This window comes from Phalacrocorax carbo, chromosome 2 (assembly GCF_963921805.1).
Source record: "Phalacrocorax carbo chromosome 2, bPhaCar2.1, whole genome shotgun sequence".
NCBI lineage: Eukaryota > Metazoa > Chordata > Aves > Suliformes > Phalacrocoracidae > Phalacrocorax > Phalacrocorax carbo.
The window spans coordinates 111968402-111982448 of record NC_087514.1 but is presented as its reverse complement, the minus strand read 5'-3'; the positions used below and the strand labels follow the sequence as shown (position 1 = coordinate 111982448).

General features: G+C 39.7%; 1 protein-coding gene across 1 annotated transcript in view; it reads left to right on the top strand.

Moving 5' to 3' along the window:
• Positions 1-10586, top strand: part of POU6F2 (POU class 6 homeobox 2) — a 185741-nt gene extending 175155 nt beyond the window's left edge. The window contains exons 7-8 of the mRNA XM_064441798.1: positions 3148-3316; positions 6646-10586. Of these exons, the coding sequence (XP_064297868.1) occupies positions 3148-3316; positions 6646-7150 (674 nt within the window). The 3' untranslated portion in view covers positions 7151-10586. The remainder of the gene's footprint in view (positions 1-3147; positions 3317-6645) is intronic.
• The last annotated feature ends 3461 nt before the right edge of the window (positions 10587-14047 follow it).

Here is a 14047-nt window from a genome sequence, read left to right as displayed (position 1 = left end):
AGTGGAATGGTATTCCCCTCAGTAGGAAAAAAAGGCGGTTCAATGCAGGAGAGCCTATGGATTTTATTTCTTCCACTCTGCTCACCCACCTTCAGCATCCACCAGGACTTGTGGGAGAATTTTAGCTGGCTTCCTTTTTGTTAGGGGATATATACATATATCCCTTAAATGGTCCCAGACAACTCTCACCTTTCTCCAGCACCTAGTAGTTTCATATACATAACAGACATTGTTTTGTCAAGCTATAATGTGCATTGTGAAGCTTTAAATGCTGTTACAGTAGATCCCAACCACTCAATGAGACTGGTATTCTTTGTTTTCCCATTGGCCCTGTGCTGCCTTCTGTAGGATAGCCACTTAATTTAAAAAGCACTGGTTTATTTACATTCTTCAGCAAGCTACTCTTCCTAAAATGTGAAGTGCTCTATACACTTAACTGTTCTGAAAGCTTAGAACTTATTAAAACAAAGTCCATTATCTATTTGTATATATATTTATGTATGCATATGTATTAGTCCACAGAGCCCAAGATCATGTATTTATGGCATTTTAATGGCAATAGAGTAAAACAGACCAGTGTTGTTATATGATGACGTCAATAGAGTGGTCTTCATAGTACTATTTGAGTTTTGCTTCCTATTTGAGGATTGCTTCTATGGATTTCAAGGGGTTTTGAATCATACCTGAATTCTGCAAGTGATTCTGATTTGATACAAATTATATTTTCCCTACAGTTCAGGGATAAAGGCTTCAGTGGTTTTGTCCACCTCTGTTAGTACTTTCCTCCTTCCAAAGATGCTATGTAAGAATGAAGCCTCTTTCTCAACGAATAGTCTGCCGTATATTACCATCTACGCCCATATTCCTGACATGCATCATAGGGGTTTTTTCTCACCTCAAGGAGAGCTCAGTCTAATCGTTTCCTTTTCCAAGTCCCCCGAGCAGGAAAGGACTTTCCATGATATTCAGTGTTGCAACATCACCATACCAGAAGGATCCAGCAGAACTTTGCAGTACTTCTCTATAATCATGTGCAAGCAAATAACCCCTTAGCTTTCTTACCTCCCTTTTTATTTCTAACAGGAACTGGGGAGGTTTACAGGTGCCAGTTGCCATAGCGTTTGCTACTTTGAAAGTTCTCTGGGAACACCTGAATCATCCTTTGTCACATCCCTAATAGCCTTAGTCAGAGGCCTTAAAGTGAAGGGAAGAGGTGAGGAAGGTCATCTTACCCAAAGGAATCTTTGAGGCCATTATAATTCATGATATTTTGTACGTTTATCAGTTGCTCTGCAGAGACCCAAAGGGCAGATAAGCGTCCAGCTCCATTCTGTGTCTCTGAAAATCAGAACTGGTGTGCTAGATAGACTGTGTATTGGGTAAGTAGGAAAATTTCACACCTCTAAAGGCAATTACTTTACAAACCTGAGTGGCCCCTGTCATAGCGCCAATGACTTAAAACCAAACAAACAATATGTGCTGCAGCTTTATACTGAATGAGTGGGTGCATGTATGCACAGGTGAGCTCAAGCACAGCAGTGACAATAGCAGGGACAATTCTGAGTGTGGAGCATTGTCAAAACTAGATTCAGCCTTTGTGCGTGTTTACCTGTGTTCATAGTTCATGTGGTCCCTGGCTGCATCCGCGAGTATTTTTAAACTACTATTGCTACGTGTGCTTCTTACACTCAAGTTGCAAATCGATATAGGCTAAATTTATACAGCAGAAAAACCTCTTCCCTCTGTCTATTATTGGACTAAAAGATTTTTTTTTATAGGACATTTCCATCATAAGGGGATTTTACATCAGGTTTATAAACCCCTGAAAATAAAAGCCTTGTTACTGTAATGCTGACAAGCCCTTAGCTATAGCAGTACTAGACACTCTTATATAGGGTTCAGAACAGTAATGTAGTCTAGCACCGTCCTTGGACAACTGCTTGCATTTACAGAAATTGATGGGTTTTTGTGCTGCAAACTTTTCACCTAAGAAGTCTGAGGAATGAGGTGAAGAACAATAGAGACGTCTCACTGGGAGAATGGCTTCGCTACACGCAGAATTGCACAACACTTTGAAATTTTCCACCATCCCAGTCCCATGCTGTCTCTGACTTGGCAAACGCTTTTATTTAGCCAAGTATCAGTAGCTTGGGGGGGGGGTAAGTTCCATTCTCCAGCTGTTGTGTCATTTCCCTTCATAAGTCCTAAATTGACCGAGTTATCCAGCACCAAAGGAGCTTTCCTGTGGTAGACATGCTTTATTATGTGCCCTTTCAGGGACAAAGGCTTCTGTGTCAGTAAACTGCTATGGAGAGGAAGGATAGATTTATTCTCACAGCATCATAAGCATTATCTTCTGAGGGGCTAATGTAAAAGTAAAAAATTGTGCAGCATTACAGTCCGAAACCTAATGGCTGATGTTGCTGCTCCTTGATTATCAACCTGATGGGAGGCAGAATGAAAAGCTAGAAAGGCTGCTTCTCAGAAGGGCATATTTTAAAGGATGATTTTTAAATTAAGGAGTTTTTAAAGTCAGCATCTTGTTTGGGCTTGTTCATTTGCTTTGTATTTTAGACGTTTGGCTGGTGGTTTGGGTTAGGTATTGTACAAAAGGAAAGGAAGGTTTGTGAATCTCCTTATTTGGCATTGGTTTTAGCATGAAGTCTTGATTTCAAATTAAAAACCCAAGCAGTTCATGTGTATATATAGCCCTCCCCACAGACTGCAAGTAAATATATTGACAAGAGCCTTCCTTCTGTATGTGACAAGAAGGGAAAATGGGGAGTATGACTTGTCGACCTGGGGGGGGGGGGGGGGATTTTGCAAGGCACAAAAGGCAGTGAGGAGCCCAGACACCATCTCACTTGGATGCAAGTTGGCCATTTTCGGGAGTTCAGCAACAAAGTATGTCTTTAAAAATCTTTCACCAGCACCTGGAAACACTGCAGCCTAGTTAGCATTTTAGCAATCTGAACATGCTTTGTTACACACCTGACAAGGCAAGCCTGTTTGTGTTTGGGGAAGAAGAGAAAGGGATAAGTATTTAAACTAATGAACATGAACATCTTGACAATGAAAGCTGGTGTAAGCTTAGCCCGCTCATATGTGATGCGAAGAACTGACATGATTAAAAAAATATTTCAACAGATCCTCAAACAGCCAGTGGAGAGGTGGATGGGGTGAATCTGGAAGAAATCCGAGAATTTGCCAAAGCTTTTAAAATCCGGCGCCTGTCCCTTGGCCTGACACAGACTCAAGTTGGCCAAGCCCTAAGCGCCACCGAAGGCCCAGCCTATAGCCAGTCTGCCATCTGCAGGTAACAAGTTACATCATAAACTCTCCTCTCCTCTCTTTGTTCTTAATTATTCAGCTTATTGCGAGGAGCATGCTTGTGTTTAAGTCTCACATCTTAGAATGTATTATTTCATCTGGGACTTAAATTAGCCAATTATATTGGTATCTGGCAGCTAAAATGTTCTTATTGTGTACCCCTAGAGTAACTTCAGTCCTTTTTCCCTCCTTTTTTAAACAAGTGAGAAACAATGTTCCTGGCATTGAGACTTAATTCAGTAGACGAGTTGGAGACCCTGCTGATGCTGGATAAGCACCAGCTGACCCTCTTCATACTGTGCCATTTTCTCCGGATAGGGTTACTGAACAAATATTTCATGGCTGCATCCCTGCTAAGTTAAAACCTGTATTACTGTGGTTAGTACTTCACATATAGGATGTTAATGACGATTTACCTAGGCAACACAGAAGGGGAAAAATTATCCTTCCTGCTATCTTGCAAACCAGCAGCTATTCATCTTTTATCACCCAAATGTTTACTGAAAAAACAAAGACAACCCATGTATGCAAAGCAGAAGTAGAAATCTGCCCTAATCATAAGAAATGTTAATACAGTCTTGACAGAGTTAAAGTAGTTAGAAGCAAACACTGTATATGCATGTATGTGTGTTACAGTAATCCCATGTTTATGCATGAGGTAACAAACACACTTAGGTAACAGCTTTTTCCTCTTGGGCAATGCCTTATAGTCCTTCTCCATCAGCAAAAGCCAAGAAACCAACTCTAAGCTCATTTAAGTGGATTTTGTTCTTGGTGATCCATGAAATGCTCTGTCTTTTTATCTGCTCTTTATACTTTTAATGTATTCCCCATAGAACGGAAGTGTACTTTTCCTGCAGTTTAAGACTAAGGTTATAAATAACATCAGTATGGGGTAGTGAGCTTGCAGCTCACATTTTGCTCAATGATTTTCCATAAAACCCATTGATTGTTGTTAAATACAAAAAGCTCCATAGGATCCTCTCACTTCTATGGTCTCCCCTACTGTTTTTTCTTATAAGATACCTCCCTGTAGAAAATAACCTTTATTCAGTCTATACAAGGATACTACTGCTGGGAAATTTGTTTCAAGACTTGTATATCGTTATACCAAACAACATGTACTGCAGTATCAACACTAACAAGCAATGCCAATGATATGAATGCTATTGCTCCCTGTTGCGAAGGATTAATTTTATTATTTTTTTTTCTTCCCTGTGGTCAATTGGGAAAGAATGCCTAAAACGGGTGCGGTTTTTAGCAATTGCCCATCTGTTGTAGCCTTAAGTTGCTGCTTAACATACTATAAAGTGATAAATTGCAGTTTCTTTTGCTTTTATCTAGTTTGCTGTCTTCTCATGTCCTCCATCTACCTCACACCTGAGAACCACTGGGAATGGTTTGAATTTTACTAAGAGAAAGGGTTCTGCAGTAACCAATTATCATGAAAACCCCAATAAAGATGAAGCTAGAGCACAGACATGGCTAACAAAACCCAGAATATGGAGACCTTTTACAGAGGGCTCCTTAGAAGGGCAAATTGCTCAGAACGTAAGGACTGGGTGCAGAAGCCGGTCCATAATACTTGCAAGTTTATAGGGTTTTTAAATTTCCTTTAACCCCACCCCATCCCCGCTTCCAAGATGGATATCACTTTGGGGTGTAATAATCTGATATGGTGGTACATTTCTTATTAAGCACAAAGACAAGCTGCTTCAGTGGCAGTATGCTGTTCCTCAGAAATAATAGGTTTAACTTCTCTTTTAATGGTAACAATGCAGTTGCAGTATGAACTCCAGGGTAATGGAAGGGGCGGCAAGGTAAGAAAGTTGAACGACCAATTTGGAGACAGAAGTTGAGTTTCCTGGTGGCCTATGCAGGTCATATCAGCAACACACCACCTTGCTGATATGTTCTGCATGCAAATAATGGCGTTTTCTTAACTTGAGACAATGTGTTCTAAAATGTACACTTCAGCCTGAAATATCACTGGACACCAAGGATGGACACCTTGCAATTAATACTACACTAGGATCCCGGTCACTGGTTACAAATTCTTTGGAGTGTTGTTATCTGAAATTATTACTTGTCTTATTCTTTGTTTGTGAGAAATGCTTTGTTTCTTGCTGGAATATTTTCTGCAGCTGCCACGTGCTGAATAGAGACACTAAAACTTGCCAACTACAGGCACCAAGTTGCTTTGCACGAAGGCATTGATTCGGTGGGTCTCATCTCCAGAGCACGTCGTGATTAGTGGCGGCAGCGGTGCTTCAGCACCAGGCAGGCTGGAGAGTGCAGCAGCACCATGCAATAATTGTTGCCTTTCCACGCGTTAAATACCACAATGTGCGGGTTGGACAGAGGCGAAATGGGGAAATACAAATGGGTCGCATCAGAGGAGTCGGGTTAAGACTTTTTTAATGCATAGCAAGAGAGGATGAACTCAGTAAATGAAAGAAACAAGTACTTACAAGACTTGAAATGTGAACTCAGCTCTTCTGCTTGTTTTTGAAAGGATTAAAGCTTTGTGTGGCTGCTTTTCCAGATGTTTTATAATACTTGTAAAATCTGGTTTGGCAAAAGACTTTTGATGGCAAAATGATATATAGAAGACCTCATTTACAGGAAATGATATCATTCTGGTACAGTTTGCAGAAATCCCACAATAAACCCAGCTTGGTGCCACAGCATATTAGTAGACTATTATGCTGGGTTTCATCTGGAAAACATGAGTCTGTCTTTGCACATTGTGGGGGCAGTCAAGATAATTGCAAAGTGTCCAGCTGTTTCAGCTGAACACTCACCGTAGCTATGGGAATCTTTTTCCGACCCAGAAAAGGGACATAGCGTTAACTTGCAAACAGTGAAAATTGCTGAAAAATGAAAGGAAAGGAAACCTGATATTCAGAGGCTAGTAACTGCCATGGGTTTGTGTTATTAAAGCTGTGGTGTTTGGACAACATGGGGTTGGAGGGGAAACAAAAGGATTAATCACAAAGACGAGATGATAAAGAGCAATTGCCTTTGATGTCATTTCCTGTAATTAGACTTAGCCTTAAGGGTTTTGAAGATTGTCAGAAATATGAAAACGCAACTCATAACCTGTATTATTTGATGTACCTAGTATTTTGTTGTAGTGCTTGTTTTGTGTTAGCTTAAATATCTAGCTATATATATATATTTATAGATATACCTATCTGATAGTTTTCGTAATCCATTGTAAATTACCTCTGCCAGTCAATTAGTCAGGCAGGCAGGAAGTCCCACCCTGGCAGAGCATCAGTGTAAGACTCTTCTTTCTCAATTTTCCCTCAGACACACCATCCTGAGAAGCCACTTTTTCCTACCACAGGAAGCCCAAGAGAACACTATAGCTAGCAGTCTGACAGCCAAACTGAATCCTGGCCTTTTGTATCCTGCCAGGTTTGAAAAGCTGGACATCACCCCTAAAAGTGCCCAGAAGATAAAGCCGGTGCTTGAGCGGTGGATGGCTGAGGCTGAGGCCCGCCATCGAGCAGGTATGCAGAACCTTACCGAGTTTATCGGAAGCGAACCATCCAAAAAGCGCAAGAGGCGTACCTCATTCACGCCACAAGCCCTTGAGATCTTGAATGCCCACTTTGAGAAGAACACGCACCCCTCTGGGCAAGAAATGACAGAGATTGCAGAGAAACTGAACTATGACCGGGAAGTAGTTAGAGTTTGGTTCTGCAATAAGAGGCAAGCACTGAAGAACACAATTAAACGTTTGAAACAACACGAGCCTGCGACAGCAGTTCCTATGGAGCCTTTAACAGACTCTCTGGAAGAAAACTCTTAAAAACAAAACAAAACAAAATCACACACAAAAAAACCCGCACCAACAGAAACGTAACCATTCGAACTCTGTGAAAATACCTGTTCATCACCCTTGTAAGTAAAAGACTGAGAAAACTACAAGAAGGACAGAACAGTTTGTAAATGTCCGTGGGTTTTCCTATTTAAAAAACAAAACAAAAAAAAAAAATACACAACACTTAGTGTGTGTGTGTGTCGTAGAATTAGTTCCCAAAAAAAAAAAAAAGAAAAAGCCAGTTTTTTTAAATGGACTTAAAGTAAACCAAATAACTGCTTACTTTTTTTCTGTATATTATGAAAATGTGAACACATTTTAAGGAAAAAAAAAAAACACAAAAAAAAACACAAAAAAAAAGAAAAAAACTTTTATCTGTTTAAAAGAGAATAGAAGCCTGCCACCTGGAGGAGTATCCAGGTATCAAGTGCTGATTCACTATGAAAACTATTAACCAAAGTCAGAAACATGGCATTGCAAACTAGATTGTTAGTCTACTCTTTTATGAGTGTGAAATTGTGTTACAAATTTTTACATTTGTATTTTGCAAAGAGGAAAACAACAGGATTAATTTCTCTCATCCTTGGTCGCACCCCCTGCAGGTGTGTACAAACAGGTGTTAAAGCCATTCCATAGCGGTCACCTCCTTTTCTTTCCATTTCTTTTCAACAGTTTTGCAATCTCCAAATGTTTGGGTGCCAAAAATAATTTATTTTTATCGTGATTTGCAGGGTTTGGTATTTCTCTTCTAAGGGTGTATGTCTTGGTTTGCATTTCTTTTTTTTTTTTTTTTTGTTATTCTTTTTGCTGGCTCCCCCTTCCAGCGCATTCTCCACCCCTTCCCCAAATGCACATAACCCAGTACTGTTTGAAGATTTTTAAAAAGAAAAGTGAAAGCTGAACACTTTTATATTGATATGCTGAAATGCAATAGAGGACAAAGAAGGTTTAGGATTCTGTCTGATGAACTGTCAGCCCACGCTGAACATTGTGCTTATTGTCGACTGCGTAGCTTGGGATTTCTCTGTCCTTTGGCCACGAACCTGGAGAGGTTACCAAAACTCATTTTGTAGTATAAACATAAACTGCACACTTGGTTCAGTACTGCATCTATATTATGGTTCTGTTTGAAGCAATTCCTCTCCAAAGTCTGTTAGCCAAAGAAATCTCTTGAGATTTCTTGAGATTCTGATGAAAACAAACGGAGAGGCCGAGAAATGATGAGGATGTTTTGGTCATTACGTCACTATGGACTGTTTCAGTGGTAGTGCTTTGTTCCTTCTGCCTGTTTGTTATGTCATCCCAATATTAACGCTTGCCCTGTTGACCTCTTCAGGAGGAGGATGTGTTTCTGCAGGTGTTTGCTGTGACCACTGGCTAGACTAAGCAATCAGGATATAGGAAAACCCATTGAATATCCTGTGGGAATAGTAAGGTGGGTCACCTGCAATATGTTTCAGGTGAATTGATTTTCCTTTAAATACAACTTATCTCTGTGGCGTCTTTTTTGACTGGACAAGCACCTTGTAAAATCCTGTGGTCACTGGACCTGCAAGTATAACAAGGCTCAGAGGTAGACAAAGGTGTTGCAGGTTGTCAGCGGGGTATGGGCTGAACTGTGAAGGGCACCTGCGATTTTCATCTTCTGCTGAGTTCTGCTCCAGCCTTTGGGGTTCAGCCCACTATTAGGGTAGAAGCTGAATCTCAGTCAGAACTTTCCAAAAGATAACACTGGGGATTTGGTTCAGCTCTCTGTAGAGCTGGGAGAGTAAAATTCTGCTGGTGAAACTCCTGATTGCGTTCACTAACCTCAGGATGGTTGTGACGAATTTTTGCTGGTCTACCCAGGATGTTGAAGGAGGTTCCTGAAACACCAGAGTCTTCAAATAACACCTCTCTTACAGAGTTTTCAAAAACTCAAGTCCATACCCAAAACTTAGTGAAAGAAAGAGACTTCCATTGATTTCACTGGGCTTTGAATCTGGCCCTCGCTATTTTATTAATAGGATTTGTCTTGTAGAATGGGGTATTTGCTGCATGGCTGGTGGAGTTTCAAGGCTTCGGACACCATCATCTGTGCCAGAAACTGCCTCTAAATGTGAGCACTCTCAAAGGTCAGGTTTGGAGAGCACTGAGGATCCAGTACTCCAGGCTGGGCTCGTGTCCAGCAAATGCATTTCAGCTTTAAGCTTCAGCAGGGTATGTTTAAGCATATTTTCAGTATTGCTTTTATGAGGAGGAGAGTGAGAATTGTTATTGACTCTTTTCCGACTGTTGATATATAAATATGTGCCGTGGGGAAAAAAAAAACACCTCAGTAACCACAGGCAAATTGTGAGGGACAAAAAAGATGCCCAAGGTGAGCATGCGAAGTGAGAGCGCCTCACAGCAACCTCTGCCCCTCTGGGTCTTCTTTTTGCCTCTCTATCCACAGATGCCTATACCCACAGATACATCTATGTTATTTGGAAGCGGACACTCTTAAAGTCCTACCCGTGTCTCCAGTACACTGCTAATTGTCCAGTTATTAATGCCACATACACGATTACCTGTTCAGCCACCCTTGAGACCGTACCCCACCCCTCCACCCCCATCATCAACAGCCTGGGAACAAAACCATCAACCATTCTTTGCCTAAAAACTAAATTTCCAATTCTCCCAGGGACTGCTCTAAATTTTGGAAGAAAGAAAATCCCCCAAGAAGAAAAGTTAACTAAACAGCGTATGAAAGATACTAAATGTTTAAAAATATGCTGGCAGCAGTTATATAAGCTCTCTTCTGTTCAGAGTACATATCGGGAGGATATAACTAGGACAGGGAAAATGTAAAATAAATATAAATCGCCAGCTTGGAAGAAAAAATGATGTTCATCCCACAGTCTTAAAACCATTCATGTGCAGAGATTTTTTTTACAGTTTTCTAATTTTGTATTGTGTTTTGTAAATTATTTATAAAGTGTTGTAATGCTTCTTATATTAATTTTTTTATAAACAAATTTTTGCTATGAGGCATAAATGGTGCCTGAACAGATTCTTAGGAAGATAAATGATGTGCAAGTCATACATCTTGGGGGAGGGCCATAAATATTTTGCTTTATTTTGTTACTGGCAACATTTCCAGTTTCCATTTGTAAAAAATTTTCATGTGTTGATTACATTTGAATACCTTTTAATTTTGCATGTGACTAAAAGATAGATTGCTACCAGCAAATGAAACAAAAGTCTCTTCAGTCATATGTGAAGGTTTAATGGTTTTCCAATTTATTGATCACTGAATTTTTTTAAATATATATATATATAAACTTATTATTTGAATAATGAACCAAGGATTCACTTACTGTTCTGATTTTGACTTTTTATGTTTTTCACTGAAAAGCTATTTTGGACAGTTGAGGAAATCAAATGCATTCAAATGGTTCCAGTTTCTTTATGTTATTACCGGGGGGGGTGGGGGGGGGTGGGGTGGGGGGTGGGGCGGAAGAAAGAAAAAAAAAAAAGAAAAAAGAGCGAACAAGAAAGCAAAAAGGAGCTAGGAAGGAACAAGTAGAGGCGTATCAAAGAACTCAAGCTATAACCAAAAAGAAATATGTAAAATGCCTTTGCTCGTCTTCTCAATGCTGGACCAAAGCTCAATGTATGTAGGTATATGCACATTGTATAGATATGGCTAAATGTTGCTGACAATCTCGCAATACTAAACTGTTACTATTTAAAAAAAAAAAAGAAATACAAAAATAAAACTGTTCATCAGTGTTTTACCTCAGCACTCTACTTGTACCCAGTTATTGACCAACATTCAAATAAGAAGATAAAAGAGGAAATTGATTTCCATGTCAATGTTTGACTGTAAAATCTGTTTGGAAAACATTCTGTAATGAGCTTTTTGTCATGTGGTTTGCTTGTTTCCAACTTGAGATTATGTGGGGCACATTTGTTTATTTATTGTTAAAAAGTGATATTAATTATTATTATTACTATTATTACTGTTATTATTATTATTTTTGTCCTATGTGCTATAATCTACAGAATGGTCACCAGGGTCACTTATGAAGCACTGCAGAGAGATCTGTTTTTCCATGCATGGAGCATGCAGCGGGAAAGATGGCAGTACAAAATGGACTGTATTGTGTTGTTAAAAAATACTAATAACTACAAAAGGAGTTGATGTGGTGGACTTGTGACCAAGAAACCAAACTGGATATTTAAAAGCTCCTTACTACTCTGACTTTGAAACCAAAGCTGATTTATCTGCACAGGTTGCTTAACATGAAAAAAATAAAAAATAAAAAAAACTGACAAAAACTGTACTTAATCTAGAGCAATATCTGTACGGTCAGTAAAGCTGCACTTTGTGTATTTCTTAACAGCTTCAGATCTGTCACTTTTAATTTGTACCATAAAAAATAAAGAATTGTTTGACATGAAAAATAAGCTCCTTTCATGTGTTTGTCTTAAATCTCATGCATTATTCACATGATCAGCGGTCATGTAATTTCACATCAGTTCAATAAAAAAATAGTTAAACGCTCAAAAGAAAGGAAGAAAGGAAGTGCAGTTTGCACTGCGGAGGATCGCTTCACCTGCAAAACTAAATGCTGTTTCTGTACCCAGAGTGGGCATGTACGTTGGTGATGTCTTAATTTTCTCTACAGATATGCAGAGTAGAGGATCTGCCTAAGGAATATCGTGGAATCACTCAGGTGAGTGTGTACTATCCCCCAGGCCAAGTGGAACAAAGCACAGATGGACACGAAGGCCAGAAGTGGTGAATGTCCCAGTGCTTCCGCAGCTCCCAGAACAAAGCCCGGTAAGTGACGGAAGGGGAGTGTGGTAGCGAGCTTGGCTCAGCCTTTCAGGTAATTTCTCTTGCATTTTTTGAGGGCTCATGAGGTTCATTCCTCATTTCTTCCTGTGATTATGATATTAGGTAGCAGAAATGCCTGTTTTTCAGGCCATTTGCATTTAGTCATATTGAGTTCTGGCTAAATACATGATTCTGAAAAATCAACGCATTTTGAGAAATGAATTAGCTGTATTGTAACGTTGTTTTGGAAAAAACAGCCTAGGAGAAAAAGCTCTGACAATACTAGAACATGGGTTTTGATACTTTTCCCTTTGATTTTGTTAAATATTGTTTTACATTTCCAATACCACCTGTTAAATAATCAAAAACTAAAACAAAACATTTATTTGCAGAGAAAACACAGGGAGTACCTGGAATATTTATTTATCCTGAATTTTTCCAGATTGGAATTTCCCTGTTCTACGCGTTTTTTACTGCATTTCAGGGGATACATAGGAAAGATAAAGCTAAAACGTAAGTGTCTTGTAGACGTGATGATCCAGACACCATAAGCAGAGCAAAGGTGATAGAGCCTTTTGTTAGACCAGCTAGTGTATGTGGACAAAGTAGATAAGCTTTTAAGTGCCCAAATCCCCCTCTGGTCTGAAACAAAAGCAGCTGAATCCAGAGGTAAACAGAAGCTGAGAACAAAGAGGAATAAAACACTGGGGTAGTACCACGATAATTTGAAGTGGTATCCTAGTACTACCTACACTGCCATTCTTTGTATCATAGGGTAAACTATCATGTGCCTGCTTCATTTCAAAAGTGGTGACTACAGGTTTCCACACACCACCTGCACACAGGGAGCGCCCACGCCATTAATGCCTTGGGACAGAGTAGTCCTTTACCACTACCCGCTGGTAAGTACCCGCTCTGCAGCATAACTCTTATGGTATGGATAAGGACAGCCTTGCATACTACAGACCCATGGTGGGTCTCAAAATTACACCAGCTGCTCTAGGCATCATGTCTCCACACCATGGTCTAACAGCCATACTTCAAACCCACGTAATTCATCTACGTACATGATACAAGGATGTGGAGAATGAGTCTTTGTGCTTTCATATCAGCTACTAAAATCTGACCATGTATCTTTTCATTCAATAGTGTTAAAGCAACAAGCAAACATTGGTTAGAGGCCTTTTTCCCCCCTGCCCTATATAAAAATGCAAACTTTACTCTTTGACTCACACTATAGGTATTTTAGCTGCCCTATAGGCACATGGCCCTACCTAGCCATTACTTAAATAACATAGATCTATTTTGTCACAAGAAACGGTGACTTTGCAAATTGAATCAATTATGTTCCCATTGATAACTCAAAGCTCAAAATAGATCCTGCCTTCAAGCCACTGAAAGCTGACTATAAGACTTCACACCCTTTACTGACTGCTTAAAAAAATCAAATTTCTGGAGCTCAGCTATGACAGTACTTCAAAGCTCCCTAAGTGCAGCATTAAGGACAAAGAGCTTTAGAAGCACAATTCTTTCCATGGCCTTTCTTTTGTGCTTCTTGCAAAAAAAAAAAAACGTATTTGCAATACTCTTGATAAACGATAAACTCTGTGCCCTGCCCCTCCCTTAAGACAAGTGTGATGGAAGGAAAGCTGGTACTAAGATCAGAGAACTACACAGGCAAGACAGCTTTATGGCCTATTCCCCTGTGCAGCTGCTTTATGACCAGTCACAGTCTAAATCTACAGGTGGGAGAAAAACCTGGAGTATTGGCAGGGTTTTGGTAAGCAAAGATTCTCTTCTACTAACTTAAACTTCAATTAAACAAGCACTCAGGAAGCAAAACACACTTATCAAGAGGGAAGGGTCTCTTGGGGTTTGTTTTTTAATCTGAGAATTCAGATTTAATATGAATCACTCCCATATGAGAGCGTGATGTTCTTGAAAATAATTGAGAATTAGAGAGCGGGAAGGTGTTGGGGTTTGGTGTTGTTTGGGGTTTTTTTCTTTCTTTCTTTCTCCCTCTGGTCTACAGACCTAAAAGTTTGTTTTTCTTATTCATGCAGTCCTTTACTGTTGCATTC